This window comes from Arabidopsis lyrata (genome assembly GCF_000004255.2).
Source record: "Arabidopsis lyrata subsp. lyrata unplaced genomic scaffold ARALYscaffold_7, whole genome shotgun sequence".
NCBI classification, from domain to species: domain Eukaryota; kingdom Viridiplantae; phylum Streptophyta; class Magnoliopsida; order Brassicales; family Brassicaceae; genus Arabidopsis; species Arabidopsis lyrata.
Window position 1 is genome coordinate 4,928,400 of NW_003302549.1, and position 22,673 is coordinate 4,951,072.

Sequence of the window (22,673 nt, forward strand, 5' to 3'; positions counted from 1 at the left end):
TCAGTAAGTCCAGTGTAGGCGAAGGTAACAAACTAACAATTGCAATTAGCACATACAAAAGTAATTGCCTTTATGCCATAATAAAGAGGGTTGAGGAGGATAGTGCATCTTTTATAGGCGAAGGGAAAGATTTTAGCGGTGAATATTTTTGATAACTTTATCAAGATAAATTGGTAATTTTCTTGTTTCAAATCTTTTATAAATGTTGCAACAAAATATATACCTTTTGTTCTCCAATTATCTTAACAGAAATAAACCTATCCAAGTTTTATTCTTTGATTTTTTCTATCCTCCCTGGAATACCATAATTATTATAACATTAAACAAAAGGAAAAGAAAGAAACTAAATAAATCCATCTTATTAATTCAAGTTTCCATTTTTCACACTGTTGAACTCCTTATTTTAACAACAAGAAATTAAATTTTATTATATTAAAAAAAAAAAAAAACAAATCCTCTCAAGGAATAAAAGAGAAAAAATCTCAAGATCACTAATTGGCACGTGAACAATCCCTTCGAATCTCACCAGCATTACCAGTCAAAACACCAACCCGACCCAACTTGGTGATGGCTGTGATAAAAGCTTGTCTAAAAGCTCCTTCACTATTGGCAAATGTATTAACTGTAGATCTTGATCGTTGATCTGTAAACAAGATTTGATCTGACGAGAACAAACCCTTTCCTTGTTGGAGATTCTTGAAATAAGCATTATCGAAAGTACGTGGACTGGTCGGATCCATGTTGATTGCAATTCGTACGTCGACTCCGATCGGGCACATTTGCTTAAGCTGAATCACGTATCCACTATTAATAGTCGGATCGATACGTCGGCTAGGGCTAAAATTGTAGATTCTCTTTGTGAATTTTCCACAATGTGCAAATCCTATAGTGTGTGCTCCTGAATTATTTAACACAATAACATTAATACTATATCTTAATTGGAATTTGATTAAAGTAGAAAATATAAACGGTTAAGTTCGGTTTTGGTACCTGAGAGGGCGATCATATCGGTTTGAGAGAGACCGTGACGGCTAAACATGCCGTTGAGCTGGTTTAGGTTAAAACCGGGCTGAGGCAGTTGGTTTTGAACGCTGGACTGCGTGGAGATTCTGCCATCTCTCCTCCCTAGCTCCACCGGGTAGCTCGGTCCTCCGGTCTGCAATTTTGTTTAGTTTTAATCATCAGATTATTATTGTTATTATTATTATTATAAAATCTATCAATAGTACATTTTTATTAGGACTATATGACCTGTGAAGTTGTTACTTGGACTTGTATTAAATGGCTACAAACCGCCAATAAAAAGTGTAACTTTTCTAACAAGAACATGCTTTTTTATATTTAATGATATGATTAGCTTTTTCGCACAAGAAAAATGAAAACGATATATACTGTAGAAAAAAACGAATTTTCAATACCTCGGACATTATATAATATTAAAGGAAAAAGAGAGGAATATTAACTTATGTTGTAATAAATAAATAAAAATATTAATACCAAAACGACGACTTCACGAGTGGCGAGAGCCAAAATGTCAGCACATGAGACTTTGTTGCGGCAGTTGGGATTGCTATCAACGGCTTGCTTCGCCTTCACCACCGTGTCGAATCCATCTCCGGCCAATGACATGTCATCTGGATGGTCTCTCTCCGACGGTGATGCTATCATTATTGACGCATCACACCCCTAAACATTCATATTTACATAAGAACGTATGTAAATATAATGTTTTGTTTGAAAATGATATATAGAAAGAGAAACATCTTAAACTCTAAATCTAGACGTTTTGCGTAGATTTCGATCAACAATAGATTTTATATTGTAAGAAAATATTGTAACCTACCCGAACGAAGCAATCGTGGAAGAAGAGGCGGAGAGTGGCCGGAGCCGTAACAAAAGTCTGCTGGAATTTCTGACGGACGGCGTTACGGACAATGCCTTCGACGTTCGGACATGAGTTCTGGTAGAAACCTGTCCGGAGCTGAGCAGAGACACATGAAGAAAGGAGAAGAAGAAGAGAAAATATGGAGAAGATGGTTTGGGCAGTATACTTCTCCATGGCTAATTCAATCAAATGTTTTAATCTTTAGAGTTCTTAGAGAGTCTCTTTTTATAGTAGATAGAAAGAGAAATTTAAATTGATAGGTATGGTACAATTTGGGCTAGTTAAAATATAATAATGATTTGATGATTATTCTGATGATGATCTGTTGAATGATATATTAAAATAAGGAGTAGAAATTGTTAGGAATGTGGATGTAACACTCCATCTAGATATTGACAACTTGAGAGGAGGCTAAGGTGAGGCATCAAGTTAGTATTTTAATCTTTCTATATTTGTCTTAATTATCAAGTAAATCCAGAAATTAGCTGTAATGTGTAGTGGTCTGGTCTATATTGGTCTAGACACTGATTGTTTTCTTTTAAATGTACAAAATTGTTCACTGCATACGGAAATTAGTTACAATTATTAAAAGAAATGTGAATAGTTACTACAATATGTGTGTATATATATGTACATGCTTAGCCTTTTTTAATAACAGTATAGATGCTTGTCTTTGACAACTCAGTAGCATGTTACAAGTTTTATCATTTCTCACCAACTACATAAAACAAGATCGAGAGGTGACAAGAAGAAGAACTCATCTTATTCATTTTACAAGTATGATTAGTATCTACCTTAAAATTTAACTTTAATTACAACGTGGAATGTGATCGGATGTTGACTAGCTTGTCATAATTAACTAATTAATTATTTTATTTATTAAGTACTTGCAATTGTGAAATTATTGAAAATACTATAGGATAAGACTTTAGTTAAGAAATCAATCTAGTGGTACTCCAGTTAACACCTTAGTCATATATATATATATATATATACTCACAAAGAGACTATTGATATTTCGTTATATTGCATATTAATAAGGAATTGTTTAGTCTTAAGAAACTATCAACCGACTTCTAACTTTTGAGTGACAATTTTTTGTTCAAACTGTTCATCATCCATTTTTAATGGTAATGGTTCTGACATAAACTCGATTTTATTCTAAACTTTTACAAATGCCTATATGTAAATATGAAACCAAAACCACATCTTGGTTTCATGCGTTCAAAGCTTCCTTTTTTATTCAAGAGATTTCGCCAATGGATATTTCAATATTTTACCCATCCCCAATAATGCCTAAACTCCGGACCATAATACTATACCTTTTGGGTGGCCATGCGTACAAATTTTACTTGGCAAGATATATGAAGTTAAATCTGGAAACCATTTAAATTGTAAAAACGGTATTATGATATCATTACATTACTAACTTATAAATTGGATGAAGAAAACATCAAATATACTCTTAACAAATATATATATATATATATATATATATATATATATTCAAATATCCAATAATATATTTGGGAGACAATTATGTAATGTGAGACGATGCAAATTTTCACATATTCTATTATATATTTAATGTATTAGACCTAATTTTAATTGTCGTTAAGAGAATGATTAAATCCTGATCGTCGTATTAGGGACAGTTTTCTTAGTTTTTCTTTGAAATGATTAAGTGATGCACAATAAAACAAACTGTAAGAAAATTATACTAATTAATAACTCGGCGTCGCGGTCACGAACATGTTCCTTGATGCTGTAATATTGTCAATAATTGAGTTGATAATGTGTGTTTTTGTGCTAATTTCTCACATACGATAAAAAAAGATATAAGCTAACCTGGAAAAAAATAACGCATGTCACTGTAACGCCAACTTCGAATTAATTTAAAATAAGTTACTAACAGTAAACAAACTTCCAAAACTACCCATGATTTTATATGAATTAGACGATAATTAATTTGAAAGCAAATGATTGTATCAAATTTTTTACATCCCTATGTAAATGGTGTTTCGACCATATTATAAATATCCGATTTTCACAATAGAAATATTAGGATTAAAAAAATGTAGGAAAAAAAGTTTGTTAAGAGATCTTACATCAATGACTAGTGACTTTACAATTTGCATGATGACAATATGTTAATAATTGCTACTATTATATAGTTGTGTTCTCGCTTGGGTTGCTGAATATTATATCTAGCTAGATGAATAGTTCTGTCTCGATGATCCAATTAAGTCTAAACTAGAAAGTTTCGTATAGTATATATAATAATTGACGTCTAGAGTACGACAAGCTAAAAAGCCTAAAAATCATTAGGGTTCGTTAAGACGTCCAACTAGTGAGATGTGGATATGTGAATGTGATTAGTCTTATGACTCATTTTATACTATTAGTTAATTTGCTCTGAGTTAAATTGCACATTTACTTGACACGAAAAGTATTACGTACCAAAAAGTTCAAACTCTGCAGACTGCAGTCTAGAGAAACCACTAAACATATGTTTCGGTTTAAGTAAAAAAATTAGGAAAAAAAAAAAATTAGGTCAATCGCCGCTAGTTGGCATATGAATTATTTGATCAAAGTTTTATAAACTAATAATATGATACTCAAAATTTATGTAAGAGTTTTACGTCTTGACGGCTCTAAATTATGTCACATGGCATCTAACCATGATTATAGGAAACGACGCCGTCTCCATCATCTTCTCATGTATTCAGTCTTTAGAGTTTAGACACTGTAGAAAGTTCTTGTTACAGATGAATGAATAAATGAAAAATATTTATTTAAATGTAAAACACTTATAAAGTGGTAGGTAATTCGTTCCTTCCTCTTTTGGTCAACAAACGGTATTTCTATATTTAAGAGAAAATGTTGTAAAAAAAGCACAATTTTAGTTTGTACACTTTTGCTGTACACCAAAAATAAAATAAAAAAGCACTCAATTCTCAACTTCTGCAAAACAAAATTACAGAGTCTATTTGTTTTTATGAAATCTCACTAAATAAAATCTTACTTTTGAAACCAAATTTCCTCAATTTGATAGCAAAATAACCCCAAGAATAAATAAATCAAAGACTCAAGGTCAAGACCTGTGACCTGAAGAAGAAACAATCACAAAATATGAAGAAAACAAAAACCTAATCAAATTAAAGAAAAAAATGGAGATTGAAATAGAGAGAAACAAGCAAACAGATCATGAAAAACAAATCAGAAAGACTTGATGGAGAAGAAGAAAGAAAATTAGAAGAAAAGAAAACTGCTCTGGGTTGTTTTTTTTAACAAGCCATGAAAAATGTATTATGCTTCTCATGGGGAGCAGAAGCAGCTTAAAATGCACTGACACTGTCCCTTGTATCTTCTCCTTATAGCTGAAACCACAAGAAAAACCCAAGAAAACTTCACCATATGTTCTCTGTCGAATAAATAACGTAATTTTAATGCTTGGTTTACGACTGTGTATGTTACCGGATCTTTTGATGGAGAAGAAGAAGGATTATTTCTCAGAAAAGCTGAACAGCCATTTTGAATTTGTTCTGTTTCCATTTAGGCAGCTTGTAGAAAGCTTCTTTCGTCATACCGAATTTCTCCTTGAACTCCTCAGATGAAAGGTAAGCCTATAACAGAGACCAAGAACTGTAAAGATTTTCTCTTCCATTGAAATCTTTTCACTTACAAATGAAATTTGTTTTTGGTTTGAACATACCTCTCTCCTTGTTACATCAATGTCTGAGACAGGATCAGTGGAAGTTGTCTTGAGACGTTCGTAAGGGTGAGCTGGTAAATCTTCCTCGTCTTCGACTCCTTCTTTAGCATCTTCTTGAATCGTTAGAGATTCTAACCGGCTGCTCATCGATTTCTCCTCCTCCTTGTCATTTTCCTTTTTCTCTTCCTGTTCTTTTGAGTTGGATTCTGGCGCTGGAGACTCAGGTGTCTTCGGGCTCGCTACATGTCCAATTAAAATAAAAATGCTCAATACTCAAAGTAGAAATCTCTAAACCAAGATGCGAAAAAGATTGAAACTTGCAGATAGATGAACATTCTGCAAAAATGTGAATCCCAAAACAAAGATGATAAAGATTGAAACTTTCAGATGATCACTCTGCGAAAATGTGAATCCTTAAACCAAGATAATAAATATTCACACCTTCAGATCATTTATTCAGCAAAAATGTTTGTAAATTATACCTTTGAGTGGTTTTGGAATTGAAGGTTCTTGGGGAGGTGTTTTTTCGAAAAGTGCACTACGAGAAGCAATGGCTGAAGACTTGGGAGCGGGAGCAAACTTTGAGGAGTCAGGAGTAACAGATCTCGGGTAGAGTTTTCTAACTACTGGGGGAGGGGTTGAGAGGTTTCTTGCATTTTGGCTCTCAAATGTTGCTGCGAGTGCATTGAACGCTGGAGATCTGCCCCTCACGCGAACCCTGTCTGGACTAAACGACATACTTCTTGACCGCTGCTGCGACTTGTCAGGAACGCTGGCACGGCCACCATATGAAGCTGGAGTTCTTCGTTTCGGTTTCTAATTAACAAAGGCACAACAAAAGAGAAGAATTAACAAACAAATTTTTAAAAAGCACACTCTGAATAATCATCAATAAGCAAGAAGAATCATTACATCTGCAACTGGAGTTCCACCATTTTTGACAATTTTAAGTTTTCTTTGGAATGAGTTTCCATGCATCTGTAAACAAAAAAAAAAAGTGTTTAACCCTATGTCAGGGCTTCCTTCCGTGCTTATTTCTCAGGGAAACCGATTGAAGTTGATAGGTACGTACAGTGGATTTTGAGGAATCCCAGGAAGTGAAAAACCTGGTGAAGAATGACGGCTCACCGCCTTCCATGATCACATATATAGGGGCTTCAGGGGATAACTTCTCCAGGAGAGAATCTTTCTCGATGAATTTCTAAGGAAACAAAAGGTATATAAATGAGAAACTTGCCTAAAAATTTCAGGATCTTTTGAGACTAATTCTCTCTAGAGTTAAGGCAGGGTTTAGTTTGCAATGTATCTACTATATCTGACCTCTCCAATACTTAAAGCTAGTAACTTGCTCTTTGGGACTACTTCTTGGCCAACCCAGACAAAGATTTCTGAGTGACAGTCTATTATAAATATATCTTCGGTCATCAAGTCATCCTGTGTGAAGTTATGTATCTCTGTCACCTGCCAAAATATCACAAAAACAAAAACAAAAAAACCTGGGATTAAGCATTTTCCATTATGATTGCATAAATCTTTGGTGATAAAAACAGATTTTTAAAGTATACGCACCTTCAGAATTTCTGGATTAATTTGCATTTCAGCAATGAAAAGAGGAAAAAAACAGAGTCATTGTGTGCATATATCATCTTAGGCTTAAACTTTATGGGGAAAAAAGTTATGATCATTGTACCTTTTGTGAATGTACAGGAGAACAAGTGAGGGTCACGCTCGGGTTCCTTCGTGAGCTTTTGGCTCGAATATTCAGCTTTGCCTCCTAATAACTCCCAGAACTGTTCTGATTCTGATCCTTCCTTTTGTGCTCTAGCCTGTAGATTTGGCTGAACAAAAAAAAGAAATAATAGACGCTGCTTAGGCTACACATAAAACATAATTATGAGTCTTATAATTGATCTTTACTAACTATGATTAACACATAATTGACTTATCCTTCTAGAGATAAGGTGAAACTTATCTTACCTTAATCAGATCGAGCTGCCTTTCGACGAGTTCTTGGTCAGTTGCGGTTGATAGATTTCCAGCCCAAGTAAAGACGGAAGAATCATTATGTAGTATGTAATAGTATGAGGAGTTCAGTGATGAAGCAACCTTGTTTAAGTAAATAGAAAAAATATTAGAGCCATGAAGATTTATGTCTTAAAACATCTGTGAACTCGATATGGTTCTCACTTCTCAATGATTCTACAGTATCAAACAATGAAGAATGGGAAAATTGACATATACCGGGTCAACTTGTATAGCTTGCATATTTTCCGGACCAGACCCTTGAATGCGGAATAGAGCAAGACCATTCTCATTGTATGTATCATCGTCAACTTCTTTCTCGGCTATGTATTTCTTGTATCCACTGCTAATACCACCCTGTGAAAATCAACAGATCGGTTCCATCAGAAAACAAAATCAGCAGACATTGTATATACTCATCAAAGAGAGCATGGATGATAAAAAAAAAACCGCATAACGAAATTATTTTTCGCCAAACCTTGAAAACGATAAAGCTTTGCATAATCACGAAGAATATAACGGGTTCCTTTCCTTCATAAATGCGAGCCTAAGACAAGAGAATGAAAATGTTCAGAAAAAAGAAAGAAGATAAAATCCAACGGCTTAGAATTTTGGAATGAGTGCAGAAGAAGATTACTTGGGCTGGGACAAATTTCATTGACTCAACCATTTTGCTTGCCATAGAGACTGCAGAACCTCTTTCTTCCTACACATGATCACAAACTGACAATTTTAAACCTACTTGCAACTTGTAAGTTCTTGCTTCTGCATATACATCAACAATATCTATGTGACACAATCATGTAAGAATTTGCCTCTGTTATTTGGAGAGCTCACCTCCACACTTTGTTTGCCGAACCACGTTCCTATAAGGACTTCTTCTTTTTCTTCTCCGGGATAAGAATACTGGAAAACATAGCAATCTCCACTGTAGAATTTTGAATGATCAGCAGCTTGAAGGAGAGTCTTTGCCTGACCATTTACACGCCAAACCTGCAGATTTCCTGTGCAATCGATGAAAACTTGAGGCTCTTCTTTAGGCGGAGCAGCTTTCATCAGGCCTCTGACATTTACTCCTTGTCGTTGCAAAAGAGCTGCTCAACAAATGACAAAAGAAAAAACCCAATAACATTTCAGCTACCTGTCAGTATTTAAAACCATTATCCAGTTTTGAGTTCAGTATTACGGACCAGCAACTCTGCCTCTACCATCCTCTGACACGGTTGTGTTAGTTTCTTGAGTCCAAGATTCAAACTTTGATCGGAATGGTACGGTTTCAAACCCTTCTATTATGCGGATCATTTGCGATTTGGGTCGTTCAGATGAACGGATCATTTCCTGTATGGCTCTACTAACATCAGCAAACATTATGGCATACAACAAAAAAATATATTCAGACGTTCTTTCGATTTAAAAAAAAAAAAACTTACTTCTGCTGCTCCACTCGCAATTTTTCTATCATCAAGAGAAGTGGTTCTTCCCATCCAAACAAACACTTCAATTCCACAATCAAGAATGTAACACTTGTTTGTATCCAGCATCTCCCTCTTCAATGTATCGCCTTCAACAGGATTTGCCTGTCCCTTCTCGACACTACAAATTCAATAAAGAAAATTGTGTTCATTTAAGGCATTATGGGCTCAAAATGTATGTACTATGACGAGAAGATGTTACCAAAATAATTTGGTGATATCGGAATTATAAGTTTTGTCTTCATCATTAGCTGTTTTCCTAGGTAGCGGAGCAAACCCACCAAAGAAACCCCAAAATTCTCCACTGTCAGCATCAGCCATAAGTTTTCCATCCTCTGCAAATGAAACATATGCAATTAGAGACCAAAGCAAAGAGAAAATAGAGATACTAATCCTTAATCCGACGGCCCACTAACCAACTGTTGCAACTTCACATGTCCCATCATGGTAAGTATCTTTGATGTACTGAACCACTTCCAGTGCTTTTGCTCTCTCCTGGATACTTGAATTGGATCCATTGAATTGGAAAATCTTGGACTTTGTATCAAGAATGTAAATATCGTCATGGTTTAAAGAACTCCGAGCAAAAGGAACCTGTAATCAATTTAGACCGTTAGTGTATGACTACAAAGTGAGATAAAAGATAACGGACAAGGAACCAAAAAGTGAAATGTGACATGCCTCTTTGACATGGACAACATGTTTTCCTCTGCAGACGAATAAGCGGGTAGTATGTTCTTCAGCTACCACATGTTTGAATCCAGATGCTACTCCACCTTCTTGAGGAATGATACATGGCTTAAAATAAGACAAGAATTTCTCGGTTTCGTTGCCTTGAACTTCCCGATACTGAACTGCACGACCTCCAAGAGCAGCATCTAATTCAACTGTCTTAACTGCAGCAGTCCCGGCTTCATCCTAATTTTTTTTAGAAAATTATTTTCTCTCAAACTTTTCCTGTCTTTTTACGAAAGTAAGGAAGAAAAGGTAAATGAAATATGAACAGTGGGTTACCTGAGAGGTATCTTTACCAAGCCAGTAATGGATATCATGGCGCAATGCACCAGTTTTTAACGCCGTTGTCTGGTCACAAAAGATTGATCACCAGATATAAATAAATTTAACCAAGACTCGATGAAGGAAACCAGCGTAAAATGGCAATAAGGAAACGAAAAAGAAGTCGTTACTAGGCCTTATATACCTTCAATACTATGTAAGAATCTCCGGTGAAAAACTTCCCAATAGAAGATTTTGGAATGGGGGTAGGGAGGAAATTCTCTATACGCCATATCTCAATACCACTAATCTATTGTCAAGGAGAACATCATGCAGATATTTCAAACATAAATGTAAAACACAGCATCTTTACTATAAGATCTTTTAACAATATAAGATTAAAGGATACGCCTTCTGTCCAGCTCCTTGGAAAGCTGGATCTAAATCTCTCATGGAAACAGACATACTTAAGCAGTCTTTACCACTTTCTCCAACTTATGAACACCACAACGATAGAGAAGACTAATAATAACCTACAAGACACCAGCAACTAAGAGTAAAATCTCAAGAATCAACAAATGCAAAATCATTCTATCAAAGCCAATCAAAGGACACATTCTAATTGCAGATAAGGCATCACAAGCAGTGAAAAAAAGTTCTTGTTATATGCATAGTTCCAATGAAAACCGAAGAAACTAATATCGATTATCATCATTGCCATACACTAATCAAAAAATCAACTCATAATCCACCACGGTCAACATCATTCATCTCAAGTCAATCTCTATCAAAATGCTATGAAATATATGTTACATTGGAAGTAGGGTTTATGTAAATTTCACAATTTCCCAGACTAACATTAGATGAAACCAAAGCAAAACTCAGATATTCGAGAAAAAAAAGGAGGAACATTTCCATTGAACATCATCATACTCACCGAACCAAAACATTTCAATAAACAACATCACAAAACCCAAGAATAGATAAAGCTCAAAGATTGATGCTTTCTACACAAAATCTATCTCACCAATTAATAAAAACTAAAACTTTGGCTTTAAAAACAAACTTATCTACATGCAAATTTCAGAAATCCAATCAGATCAACGCAACTAAACCCAGAAACTGAAAAATCTCAGAGAAACCAAAAAAACGAATAAATTCGATACGTTTCAGTAATTACCTTATACAAATCCGCTATTCAGCTCCAAGCCCAGATCCAATCTAATGACAAAAATTGCAAAAAGAAAGTACAAAACTTTGGTCAAAATTTTCGACCCTGGAACAAAAAGATGAACAGAAGAAGAAGCAGAGGAAAAAAAGTGAAAGAGAGAGAGAGAGAGAATTGAATTGAAAGCTTTATTTAGAGAGAGAAGCTGATAAACAATTGAAGTCTTAGAGAGAGAGAAAGGTTGGAGGGAATGATGAGAAGCCAGGCGTGCTTATCACTAACCCAACAACACAAGAAGAGAAACCCATCAACTGTTTATTTCTTCATTCTTCAATTTTATAAAAAACAAAACCAAATTCAACATCTTTGATGGATGAGAAAATAAAAATCCAAACTTTTTTTTTTACGGTTTTATTGTTTGGTGGTGATTTTTATGTCGTTACCACTTCTGGGTTTTTCTGACCGTAATAAAAACACTGTAATGAATGGAGATTTTTTTTTTTTGGCGCAAATCTTATTTATTTTGCTTTAAATCCCATTAATGTTTTGATTACATGTAACCTTCAGGTTTAGGACAACAATCTCATAAAAAAAATTGAGTTTCTACAGGGGTTAGATATGTAATTAAATTTGGTCACATCTCTTTATTTTTGTTTATTCTGATTTACAGGTAAGATATTTGGTTATTTCCATAAAGTCAAACCTTTTATCAGAATTTGTTTATGCTCCTAATGCCGTTACTAACTATGATGGAGTCCTAACAATATATTTAAGGAATCTGAATTAAGGTTTATAATCATAATTATTTGTTCCTAACATCAGAATTCAGTAAGAAAAAAATATTGTTTCACCTAAAAAGAAGAACAAACAAAAGGTCCTATTACCTTTAACTTTAAGGCTGTTTGTCACCCTTTTTTTTTTCTCTCTCTCTTTCCAGTTTCCAGTCTTCGTTAATCAATAATTTCAAGCTTTATGATGATTCATTAGCAATGGGTTAGTTTCATGAATTAGGAGAAAGAAACTTTTTTAAAAAAGTCTTATGAATGAATTAATTGGCTTCCTTAGGTGATTAATTTAGATCAATCTTTGTTGACAGAAACATTGACCAAATTCTGATCATATCAATAAATTGAAATATCTTTGATAAGTAGTTTTGTATTTTAATATTTTTTGCTTATGGGTGTCTAATATGAGTTGTACTTTGGGGTTTCTTAATATTTCTTTTCTATCTTAAAATATATTTCCTCTGTTACATAAGGATTAATTTTTTTAGAATTCTCATAAATATTAGATGAACTAAATTTTGTTTGATTTAGGTTGATTTGTTTAATTTTTCAAGATTAATTCAAATATCTCTTTTGACATCAATTAAATTAATATAGAGTAAATAAAAATCATAAAACAATTTCATTTTCAATTTTATTTAACATAAGAGTATATAGATTTGACTGTTTTTATTTTTTTGGAAAATGTAACAACATACAAGAATGAGATAGAAAGATGGAACACAAGAATATTCCTTTTCAGAAATTAGGACAACTTTATCTAGATTTTATGTGTTTGAAATAGTTTCGAACGTTTGTTAAATACAATTTTCCTCTGCTTCTTACCTCAGATCGTGAATATACGTGCATTACTTGTGATCGGGTCAAATTTAATATGTACCAAAGATTTCATAAGTTATAAATATCTTGTTGGAAAATATATTCTATTTTTTCAAACAATAAGAGGGAAAAAAAAAAACTTCTAAATATAGATGATTAGTTATACACTAAAGCAATTATGGATTAACGACGATCGTCTTTTAGTTTGGTGATGTGATGAAGTTTTTTGACTATACGATCAATTTCCACAACTATACAGAGATAATCATACAAAACTTAATAATAATCATATAATGTAGTAATTTATAAACATATTACCATAAACTTTCATTGCCGATCAATAAGAAAACAATACCATGACTATTGTATGATTTGGCTAGCGTTTATATGGGACCAAAGTGAACGAAATATATTGTTTTATGGAGTGTTTTCGTAAATATAATATTTTCCACCTTATTAATGTGTACGTCCGAGTAATAAAAATGACAGTATCTGAATGTGCTCAATAATTGTGGAGTTAGTTTATGGTTGGTCACGGATCATAACATTTTACCGTCTAAAATGAGAGCAATATAATCAAAAAGTGATAGTTTATATCGCCAAATTTTTACTTTCATTTCGTAATAGTGCTTAATACGAAAGTTGATGAAACAATTTATGTCGCCGTAGTACTATGTCACCCATCAGATTTATTATGCGTAGAGAAAGTATTTCTTTTTTTTGGGTAAGAGAATAAATCATCTATTTTCTATAAAGTTTCAAAAAATGTATACATCAACCTAAATTTTATATTCAGAATAAAATAATTATAAAATATCAAAACCGACCAAAGTAAAGTATGTACACACAACACTTTCGGCTCCAATGTATAATGATTTGACGAAAAGGACAATGACTTGGTCATTTTTGTTCACAACGACTATCGTATATTGCCGCCGGCACCGTGGAAACTGATGGTCGGAGCCGCCGTGAATCGGTGAGATACTGTGGCTTATTATTATTTTGTTTGACAATCTTTGGGAATTTCTTGTTTAAAAATAAAACGAGCAAAGAGTGTGATTGTTTAGTGGCAGACAAGAATCAATATATATATAAATTTATATAGTTTGCGTAAATCATGTCTTAATTATCGATTACTATTTTCTCAAACAAAAGATAATTACCTACCCATCTTCAACACAAAAACAACACAAAGGCAAGACCGCAAGAGTCTTACACAAATAATCCTTCATTCTTTTAAAGTCTAAGACATTTATTGCGCAAAATTAAATAGTCTAAAATATGCTATAAGTTTTTTCTTCGTTTATTGCGCAGTCTAAATTTTAATAAAGACAGATTTTTTTTTTTTTTTTGTCATCTAGATTTATTATTAATTACAAATTATGAGAACTGTTACATAGACGATTCTACAACTGACAATTCCTTCCGACCCTTACTAGATCCACGACAGACTACACTTCCTTCTTCGTAATCTTGATGAATACCTTCAATGATCCACGACTTGGCGACACTTCTTTCTCTGCGTAGAATCCTGGCGAACGGCTATAATTGTACATCGCTGGAGATCTCTTGCACACTTGCCTCAATTAATCTACAAATTTGTTAATAAATCGCAATACCTGGGACTCGAACCCCAGACCTCTTGGTGTAGAAGCATTAATCAACCCTTGGTCAACCAATGGGCCAAGGGGGCTTCCACAATAAAGACAGATTATAATATTTTTTTTTTTTTGAAAGATAAACAATAGTTTTGTGAAACAAAATCTTAATCATATTAGGCAAAACACATGGTTACGGGGTTTGGATTTTTTATTGTATTTTCACGAAGGAATACATACAATAAGAACAAAAGCGACCATTGTCTGGTGACTCTGGTCTTAGAGAATGCCCAACTTTACAACTTCAAAAAGAGAGCAAATCCCATTGTCCCCAGCCCCAAAGAGTCGCCCCAACATGAGAAGTAGAAAAGTAATTGAAAGTTTTCTAGACTTTTCCTCCATACTTGAAATTCAACTTGTAGTCTTGTTGCAGAGTTGCTAGAGAGTTTCTACAAGGTCCTTCTGCAGAAGAACAAAGAAAGGCCAGAGACAAACAAATTATGTCCAAAACCGATTCCTAAAATTAGAACATTAAAAAAAAAAAGATGTGGCAAAGTAAAAAGGGTATTTATTTACCACCAAATACTGTATGGAGATATTGAAGATCGTTAGGTGAGCAAGAGTCTATAAGAGCATACACACCAGGCCTTAAAGCTTCATCTACCTCCCTGCAAAAGTTGCAAAATCAATTAATTCGAATTTACTTATTTTGGTGGGATCCTAAAACTTGAGAACAAACACCACTAAGCCATATTTGCAGTAAGTAGTAGTTTTTAGTCTCTTTCTGATGAACATTCTTACGAAAAGGGAAAATGTATGAAGAGAGATATAAATGGGAGAAGAATGTTACCTTTCGAGACCCGTCTTAAGAGGTCCATATCCGGAAGAAACCCATATGTAAGTTGACAAGAACTTGAAACAATGCTGTCCAAAGACCTCCTTCTGCTGTCTTAGCTGCAATCCAGTTGTTTTTAGAGCAAAAATGAGACACAGCTAGTTGTAGAATCATTAAGGAGGAAAGGCTAGATGCATTGACGTACCTCTTCATAGATCCTCCGAAGGAAACAAGCACATCTAATTCCCTCTTCCACTTCCCATGAAACACAATTACCCAATTTTTTTCCTGCTGTCTCCAGACTATGAAGAAGCGCAGAAACAGATTCTTGGAGTGTAGCAATGGACCCCTCAGTTTCACTAGATGTTGATATGTCACAGCAATAATAAAATAAGATGCAGTTCTAAGATGGTAAAATTTAACTGTGTCTAAGCAAAATAAAGTTCTACTTACCTCTTATGATGCTTAACAGCTGTATATAGTAGTCGGCAGCAAGCAGCGTACAGACTCACTGAGAATTTCTTGTCTACTTGAAGACCTTTTGAGCTTCCTAAAAGATCTTGTTGCTGATCATCCTTAGATAACAAGTTTCCATCCAAAACCGAGAATCCCACCCTTGTTGCCTGGAGGTAATCAAGAAAAATTGCTCCGGGTATATGTATGGATTGGCTTATGTGCGATGAATCCATCCGAAACAAAGCGTGTTTCCCTGCTATTCTTATCAGGACTTCGACACACATGAGAATTACTGACCCAGAATCCGGAGAACTGGAACCCTGGTTGCCAACGACTGCATTTGTGAAGAAAATAAATGGACTCTGCATGTGAGCCATTATACCAAACACTGCAGACAGTAAGCCTTGAATGTGCCTTTTAACCACATTCAAACGTTTGCGACCTACAAAACAATTTTACTATTCAGTCAAATAGGCAATAAAGATATCTTCAGCAAAAATATCAAAATTTAGGTTCACAATGTGTTTCAATGACACCACAAATACATCCTACCGGAAAAAATGGCAAATAGATTCGTTTCATTACTGTAAGTTCACTATTACAACTATTAACATCAACTTTACTAAGATTGCCTTTTAGAAAACAATTTTTTACCTGTGGCATGTTCCAGAATTAGGTCCAGACAGTCAAGACCAGCAGCAACAGTTTCAGAAATTCTGCCTCCGTCTCTATTTCCAGTCTGTATGCTATAGATAGCTGGGCACACTTCCCATACTCCAACCAGTGCTCTTTCTATAGCCTGTACTCCAGACAATAAGTGTAACTCTGAGGAACTTTGTATAAACACTTTAAATGACATCCTAAGCCTCTGTTTTAATTCATCCAACCAATGCAATCTGTGAGACTGGTTTTTTGCTGATAGCACTAGCTTAGCATGGATTGCATTAGTACCAAATCCTGTCTCATGAGATTCCAAGGTAGCCTCTTTTCCTTGTAGTGATATGCATTTCCCAATCACCTTCAGGTGCAACTCAATCAACTTTGAGTACAGATCTATATTTAATGTAGGGTTAGATAAGCAGAATTGGCTCCCTAATTCTTCTACAACTTTCACTGCACCATCCAACCAAATAAATGAGAATTCAAGTGATGCCTCGCTCATGTCAGCGAATACAGACAGTAGATCATTCGAAATGTTCGAGAGAACAGAGACAAATGTAGGTGAGAAGGCAATGCCATCAATCTGCAGATTTAACCTTAAAATAGCAGCAGAAGCAATTAACAGATGCCTGAGTGCCAATACTACTTCTGAAGAATCACCCTTAATCAAGCTCTCAATGATTTTCTTTTTCACATCGTTAGTCTCTACTACGTCACCACACACAAGACCATTTGAACCCTCGGCCCCATCAAGCAATCTGGTCCAGTTGATATTGGTTTGGATTTCTTGCTGCACATCACCACTAAGAAACAGACACTGTGCAAAAACCTCGAAAAAATTGCTAAGCACATGGATAATGCTGGAAAGATTTGAGAACTGTTCTGATTTCCATCTCAGTTTTGCGTTCTGATGATTCTTCTGCATATCTCTGTGACTCACTGCAGATGCTAAACCCCACAACAACCCACTAACACAAGAAAATATAGGTGTTAATTTGTTGAGTATCAGACTCTCACATTTAAAGGCTGTTTTCTCATCTCTGAAGGTAGCCCTCAAAGCATTTAGTAGAGTTTCTGCCTGTTCTGTCAAGCTCTCAATTATAAGGTTCCCTTGTCCAGTTCCCTCAGAAATTTCTGCTGAAATGAGTTGTTCATCAGACAATGGTAGTGCCTTGCTGAATTGATATTTACTTACAGTGAGAAACATATATGATGTGTGATCCATCAAAGAAAAGAGGGCGTCCCTTGATTTTCCTGTAAAATTATTCCTAAATCTCACTTGACAAGTAACCACAGCTTGTGCTGATTTGAAAAGCCAAGAAGCCAACAACGAACTATCAGATAAAGGCAACTCGGTAGCTCCTAGTACCTTGTCGCAAGAAATCATAGAAATACTTTTCAAAGTTTTTCTGGAAGTAATGAAAAGGCTGAAAAGGTTTTGCATATCACCCCGAGACAGCTTGTTCAAACATCTCAACATGCTAAAAACTATAAACCTACAAGAGATATTGACAAAAGTAAGATTTGTATAAGTGTTTGCCAGTGAAATTAAGGATAATGACACGCCTTACTGCAGCAAACATACAAGAAAAGTATATGCTATATACTATATACTATCATTTACCTCTCAAGGTCGAGAACATAACTTGCATAAAGTTGGAATGACTTCTTATTCATATACTCCTTGGGCATCGCACCTAAAAGATTTAGCAAATTTTGACAAGCTGTGAACTTCCGATTGTCCAGCTGTGACACATGTGCCTCTAGAAAGGCTTTTGATTGAAGCTTTCCAGATAAGTTAGCAATTGATCTTTCAAGCAAAATTAACACCTCTGACCAATCTGATGGAGAATCAAAGTTTACTTCTTCAGTAATATCCTTGAAAAACGTTTCTGCTGTCATTTTCAGTACGTGAGAGAAACTCGGGGCCAAATACCTGCGAACAAACTAGTCGAAAAACTCAAATGAATGTCTGGATATAAGCGCTTAAAGAAACAACTAAATATGGAATTGGATGATTTCGCACAGAAAAAGATGACTTACTTCGTGCTCATACAGTACTGAGTCAAATAGAAGTCCTAACGAGAATTGTTCCAACCCTATTTTTTTCTTTTGAGTGCCCTTGTCTACAATATTCTCCCAGCCAAGAGTAGACATACCCACTCCGTTCAATATACGAGGAACAGAACTACCTATTAGCTGAGACAGGAAATTCTTCAATTTCTTTTTTCCTGCATGGGGGCACCAAAGATCAATATGCTGGCTAAGAATCCACAAACGCATAGTAGGCAAACACTTCCTGTTGATGCCGGAAACACTGAGAACCCACTGGTCAGTGTCTTCTATCGTCTCAAATGTTCCAACATTTCCTGATGTGATGTTGTTGCCTAGAAGGAAATCAGTAAGCTCTTCTCCTTCACGCTTAAGAACTGATACATGCTTGAGCATTGTATCATGTATCTGATTATCACTTATCTGTGACACATAATCAAGTGATTTTATGTGGCTGTTTAAATCAACAAGTCTCTGAAGAGCCACTCCATACAATATATATATCAGCAAGGAGCAATCTGCACTGTCATCCTTAAGGTAAATAGCTGAAATGTGTTTAATAGTGTCAACAATGGAAGCAGAAGGTTGGGAGATCCACGAAAAATAGCCTTCATAATTCCAACTTTTCTCTTTTATCCAATCGCTTCCGCAACGAGCTGCAACAGAGTCGCCCTTAATACCAGCCATATCTTTTGTTTTTTTCGGAGGCATAAGACTAATCACCTGCCTATATAAGCTTCTGGTAGACATGTAAATACGCAAGACGAAGATGATAAACAAGCGCACAGACTTTCTGTGGGTCTCTATCTTCTTTTCAGCCATCATAATTTCCAAACCTTTTCCGGTGACAGCAGAAAGGAAATTTTCAATGCAATCTGAGTCTGAAGAAACCAGGTGGGTTAAGCAAGGACTGATGAGATTCAACAGATCTTTCATGGACTGGCCAACAAGGTTACTATTCCCTGTTGTAATAGTAAGTGAGTCGAGAATAAGTGAATAAATATCAGACAAAGATCCGGCCAAGAATGCTGCCACCTGTCCATCTTGTTCTGTAGCACCAGTTGAACAACAAACTTGTTTTATCCATTTCATGGTTTTTGATACATCTGTAGTCAAGCTCTTGATACAACCACTTGCTTGGCCTTCTGGTATCACTTTAATAGCTCCATGTATAGCAAGTCTTAAAGCTTGAGATGACAAGAGCTTTTCCACTGATTTTTCACTTCTTTCTAAAGGGAAAGAGAACACAGTTGATAGTGGAAGCTCTTCGGTATCAATCATCTCATCATCATTACCATCAGCAGGTGTCATAACAGGCATCACAAGCCTTACAGCTTTGCACAGAGAAAATACAGCAACACTTACCTACATCATAGGGGGAAAATTAGCATTCTTCAAAAGGAAAATAACAACATGACAGATACTAGCAAGGCAGAAAAGTCAACCACTCAACGGAATAAATTTTTGACAAACCTGGCGGAGGTCACTATATAAATTTATCAGCTGGCATCCAAGGGAAAGTAACAATGAGGTCAACGGGCAGTCATCTTCTGAATTCTCTGGTGACAAAGTACTAAACTCCAGGAAAGAGAGAATGATTACCCACAAAGTAACTAAATCACTCTCAATAATTTCGTATTCAATATGTAACAGGTAGCCTATTGCGGTTACTAGCTCCTTGGCTAACAAAACATGCATCTCTGACCCATCATCATATGGATAATGATTTTTTAATTCAGAAGCAACTGAAACTATTGTTTTGAAGATCGTCCTGAAAAAACAAGAGCAAGCTCCTCCAGATGCATCCTCTGTCTTCACATATATTCGCTCATGAGCAAAGTTGAACAGCAAACTATTTGCTGACTTAATAGCACAACAAAAATCAGCCAATAAAGGAGCCATTTCAGAGCCAGATTGATTATATCCATTGATCTCAAGTAATATAGGTTCCATAAGATGCAGGAAGAACTCAAAAAGTGATTTTCGTGTCTCCAGGCGGAGAGAACTTGAGCAATGACTTTTTGCAGAAGACACATTATCATTTGTCGCTGTGTCTTGCAGCTTCCATGGCCTTTCTTCTGCTTGCCCCGTATTTGAAGCCTTTGTCGTCATGCCTTCCTGCAACTGATTTGGATCTCTTTGTTGTTTCATCACTCTGTAAATAAACAACCTAAACAATGACCCCATACAGCTCAGCTCCAACTCCTTCTTCATTAATAGCATGTTTTTGAACTTGGTAAAAAAATGCCGATGATAGCTTTTCAGAATAGTTTTGTTCTCTTTCGATTCTGGTAAATACCTTTTCGATCCGCCCAGGCCTAAGAACCCATCAATATGAGCTGAATGAAACAGACCCAGAGATAGTATTTCTTCAATCAACCTCACCAAAGTTATTTCCAAATCCTTGTTTTTGTCCTCGCTGAGATTTAATAAACCCAACACATCCAAAAATGGCTCAAAAAGCTTGTCCAGAAAATCACAAAACCCGTTCTTCGTAGTTGGATGAGTCATTAAGAACTTAGAGAATGGCTCAAGAACCAAGCAAGAGAATTGAAGGACATATTTATAAGCAAGACTATCCTTGATATTCTCTGAAAGAACTTTATGTGTGAGCTTCAGAACTGATTCAACAGTTGAAAACCACAAGTCCACATTGTCATTGGACATGCCACTTTTCGATGAAAATAACAAGCCTAGACAATCAATCACAGTACTGTAAACTTCAAAACCATGACCATTGCAGAAATCAACCTCCGAAGACAAGGACATGTCCAGTGCAGATAAAACATTTTTCGTGATATACCCAATAGCCTTTAGAAGATTTCTTGACAAATTTAAAGAGACTCCCAAGATCGATGACTGCTTCAAGCAGAACCTGAAGATCTCCCAACACCTGAAGTCCATATATGGCTCAGAATCTAAATCACCCTTAACTTTAATATTATTTTCTGTAATCAACAGAGACTGGATCCAGTCGCTGAGAAACATAATCAGCCGCGATATCTTAACCGCTTGACCTTCTTCATCCTCGTCAGTCCCATTTTCTCCTCCATAACCTTTAACCAAACTGAAAGCCAACTCCACCTTCCTGCAAATGATATTCCCTTAAATCATTCAATAAAAATTGTACATTCGCTTTATCTCCCAATTCAATCAGAAAATCATAAACAACAAACATATCAGCAACATTTTGCATATGTTCTCCAAATTCAGAAGCTTTAGCAAACTTAAACACTAACATCGAAAGAACTTACTTTTTAACGCCCAAATTTTTGCTCTGCAACGAAAGTATAAGTCCAAGGTTCTTCCATGGACCCTCTTCAACAACAGTGTCCGTAACCGTTTCCTGCTGGTCACAAGCTTTGGTTTCTACGACCTCAACTGGAGAATCATCAAATTGGGGTTTAGGGTTCTTCTTCGTCTTCTTCGACGGATTAGATTTCTTGGGACTCGTGAGCTTTCTTTTCAACATCTTCCAAGTTACAAAAGTCTAGTGAATTGGGTTAGAGGAGAAGAAGAAGATTGATTTGATTATTACGGCGGCGAGAAAAGGAGAGTGTAGTATGAGAGAACCCTTAAACCCTACCGGTGAGTCGGTGACAAAACAAATCGACGGCGACTGTTTTTTTTTTTTTTTTTTTTTTTTTTTGTTGGCCAATGGATTCATTGATAAAAGCCCATTGGGCCATTACAAGTGATGAAAATACAAAAATCTAATCTCTTCCTTTAGAGAAAATTTAAAAGAACACAAATAACTTAACCAAAACTAAGGCGGAAGTTATTTAAATCTGACCTCAAAAACATATGTAAAACAAAACTTTTTTATTATATCAAACTTTATGTTTGCTAAGTTTTACTTTCCCATTTATTTATATTTAAATTTTTTAGTAAATATACAAGTCAATGCCTTAATTAGACTTAGAGTAACCGGATCCGTAAATATAAGCTCGAATGTAGAAAAGATTAAAGCAAAGCTTTTTCTTAACCCAAATCTTGTTTTAGAGAATTAGATTAATTGTTGGAAGATAAATTTTTATTAATCAAAAAGATCTTTTATATAAGACCGTACAAGCTCTTAAAAAAGAAAAAGACAAAAACTTTATTCTATTACAAAAAAAAATACTTAATTGCATTAACGCTAAAGAGAACGAATGTACCTCGCAAATTTTATCTAGAATTATTTTACAAAATGTTTCCAATATTTTCTATA

General features: G+C 35.1%; 3 protein-coding genes across 3 annotated transcripts; all 3 read right to left on the reverse strand.

Annotated features, from left to right (window-relative positions):
* Positions 1-340: 340 nt before the first annotated feature.
* Positions 341-2,157, reverse strand: LOC9305463 (peroxidase 45). The gene is made up of 4 exons (XM_002869346.2): positions 1,844-2,157; positions 1,498-1,686; positions 991-1,156; positions 341-898 (listed from the first exon to the last, which is right to left on the reverse strand). The coding sequence occupies exons 1-4, from the start codon at positions 2,057-2,059 to the stop codon at positions 492-494; spliced, it is 978 nt and encodes a 325-aa protein (XP_002869392.1). The 5' UTR covers positions 2,060-2,157; the 3' UTR covers positions 341-491.
* Positions 2,158-4,819: 2,662 nt separating this feature from the next.
* Positions 4,820-11,800, reverse strand: LOC9305464 (villin-4). The gene is made up of 23 exons (XM_021018221.1): positions 11,271-11,800; positions 10,500-10,623; positions 10,296-10,395; positions 10,109-10,177; positions 9,776-10,012; positions 9,511-9,688; positions 9,297-9,429; positions 9,053-9,215; positions 8,813-8,960; positions 8,460-8,716; positions 8,260-8,328; positions 8,101-8,169; positions 7,842-7,979; positions 7,578-7,706; positions 7,291-7,438; positions 7,170-7,180; positions 6,921-7,061; positions 6,673-6,801; positions 6,513-6,578; positions 6,083-6,416; positions 5,601-5,839; positions 5,363-5,511; positions 4,820-5,265 (listed from the first exon to the last, which is right to left on the reverse strand). Exons 2-22 carry the CDS (start codon positions 10,553-10,555, stop codon positions 5,398-5,400), a joined length of 2,928 nt encoding a protein of 975 aa, XP_020873880.1. The 5' UTR covers positions 10,556-10,623; positions 11,271-11,800; the 3' UTR covers positions 4,820-5,265; positions 5,363-5,397.
* Positions 11,801-14,607: 2,807 nt separating this feature from the next.
* Positions 14,608-22,087, reverse strand: LOC9305465. The gene is made up of 10 exons (XM_002869348.2): positions 21,718-22,087; positions 19,937-21,551; positions 18,455-19,828; positions 18,036-18,358; positions 16,406-17,907; positions 15,749-16,193; positions 15,501-15,654; positions 15,311-15,414; positions 15,037-15,128; positions 14,608-14,922 (listed from the first exon to the last, which is right to left on the reverse strand). Exons 1-10 carry the CDS (start codon positions 21,933-21,935, stop codon positions 14,846-14,848), a joined length of 5,904 nt encoding a protein of 1,967 aa, XP_002869394.1. The 5' UTR covers positions 21,936-22,087; the 3' UTR covers positions 14,608-14,845.
* Between the last annotated feature and the right edge of the window lie 586 nt (positions 22,088-22,673).

Bases quoted from the DNA above. Each gene is read 5' to 3' on its own strand.
- LOC9305463 (XM_002869346.2), bottom strand. From the start codon at position 2,059: ATGGAGAAGTATACTGCCCAAACCATCTTCTCCATATTTTCTCTTCTT. The intron at 1,687-1,843 runs GTAGGTTACAAT...ATGAATGTTTAG, and splicing joins TCCACGATTGCTTCGTTCGG to GGGTGTGATGCGTCAATAAT. The intron at 1,157-1,497 runs GTATTAATATTT...ACAAAATTGCAG, and splicing joins CTCGTGAAGTCGTCGTTTTG to ACCGGAGGACCGAGCTACCC.
- LOC9305464 (XM_021018221.1), bottom strand. From the start codon at position 10,555: ATGTCTGTTTCCATGAGAGATTTAGATCCAGCTTTCCAAGGAGCTGGA. The intron at 8,961-9,052 runs GTAAGTTTTTTT...AGAGCCATACAG, and splicing joins TTGCGAGTGGAGCAGCAGAA to GAAATGATCCGTTCATCTGA. The intron at 5,840-6,082 runs GTATAATTTACA...TTGGACATGTAG, and splicing joins AATTCCAAAACCACTCAAAG to CGAGCCCGAAGACACCTGAG.
- LOC9305465 (XM_002869348.2), bottom strand. From the start codon at position 21,935: ATGTTGAAAAGAAAGCTCACGAGTCCCAAGAAATCTAATCCGTCGAAG. The intron at 15,655-15,748 runs GTAAGTAGAACT...ATCAACATCTAG, and splicing joins GCTGTTAAGCATCATAAGAG to TGAAACTGAGGGGTCCATTG. The intron at 14,923-15,036 runs GTAAATAAATAC...GTTCTTCTGCAG, and splicing joins TCTCCATACAGTATTTGGTG to AAGGACCTTGTAGAAACTCT.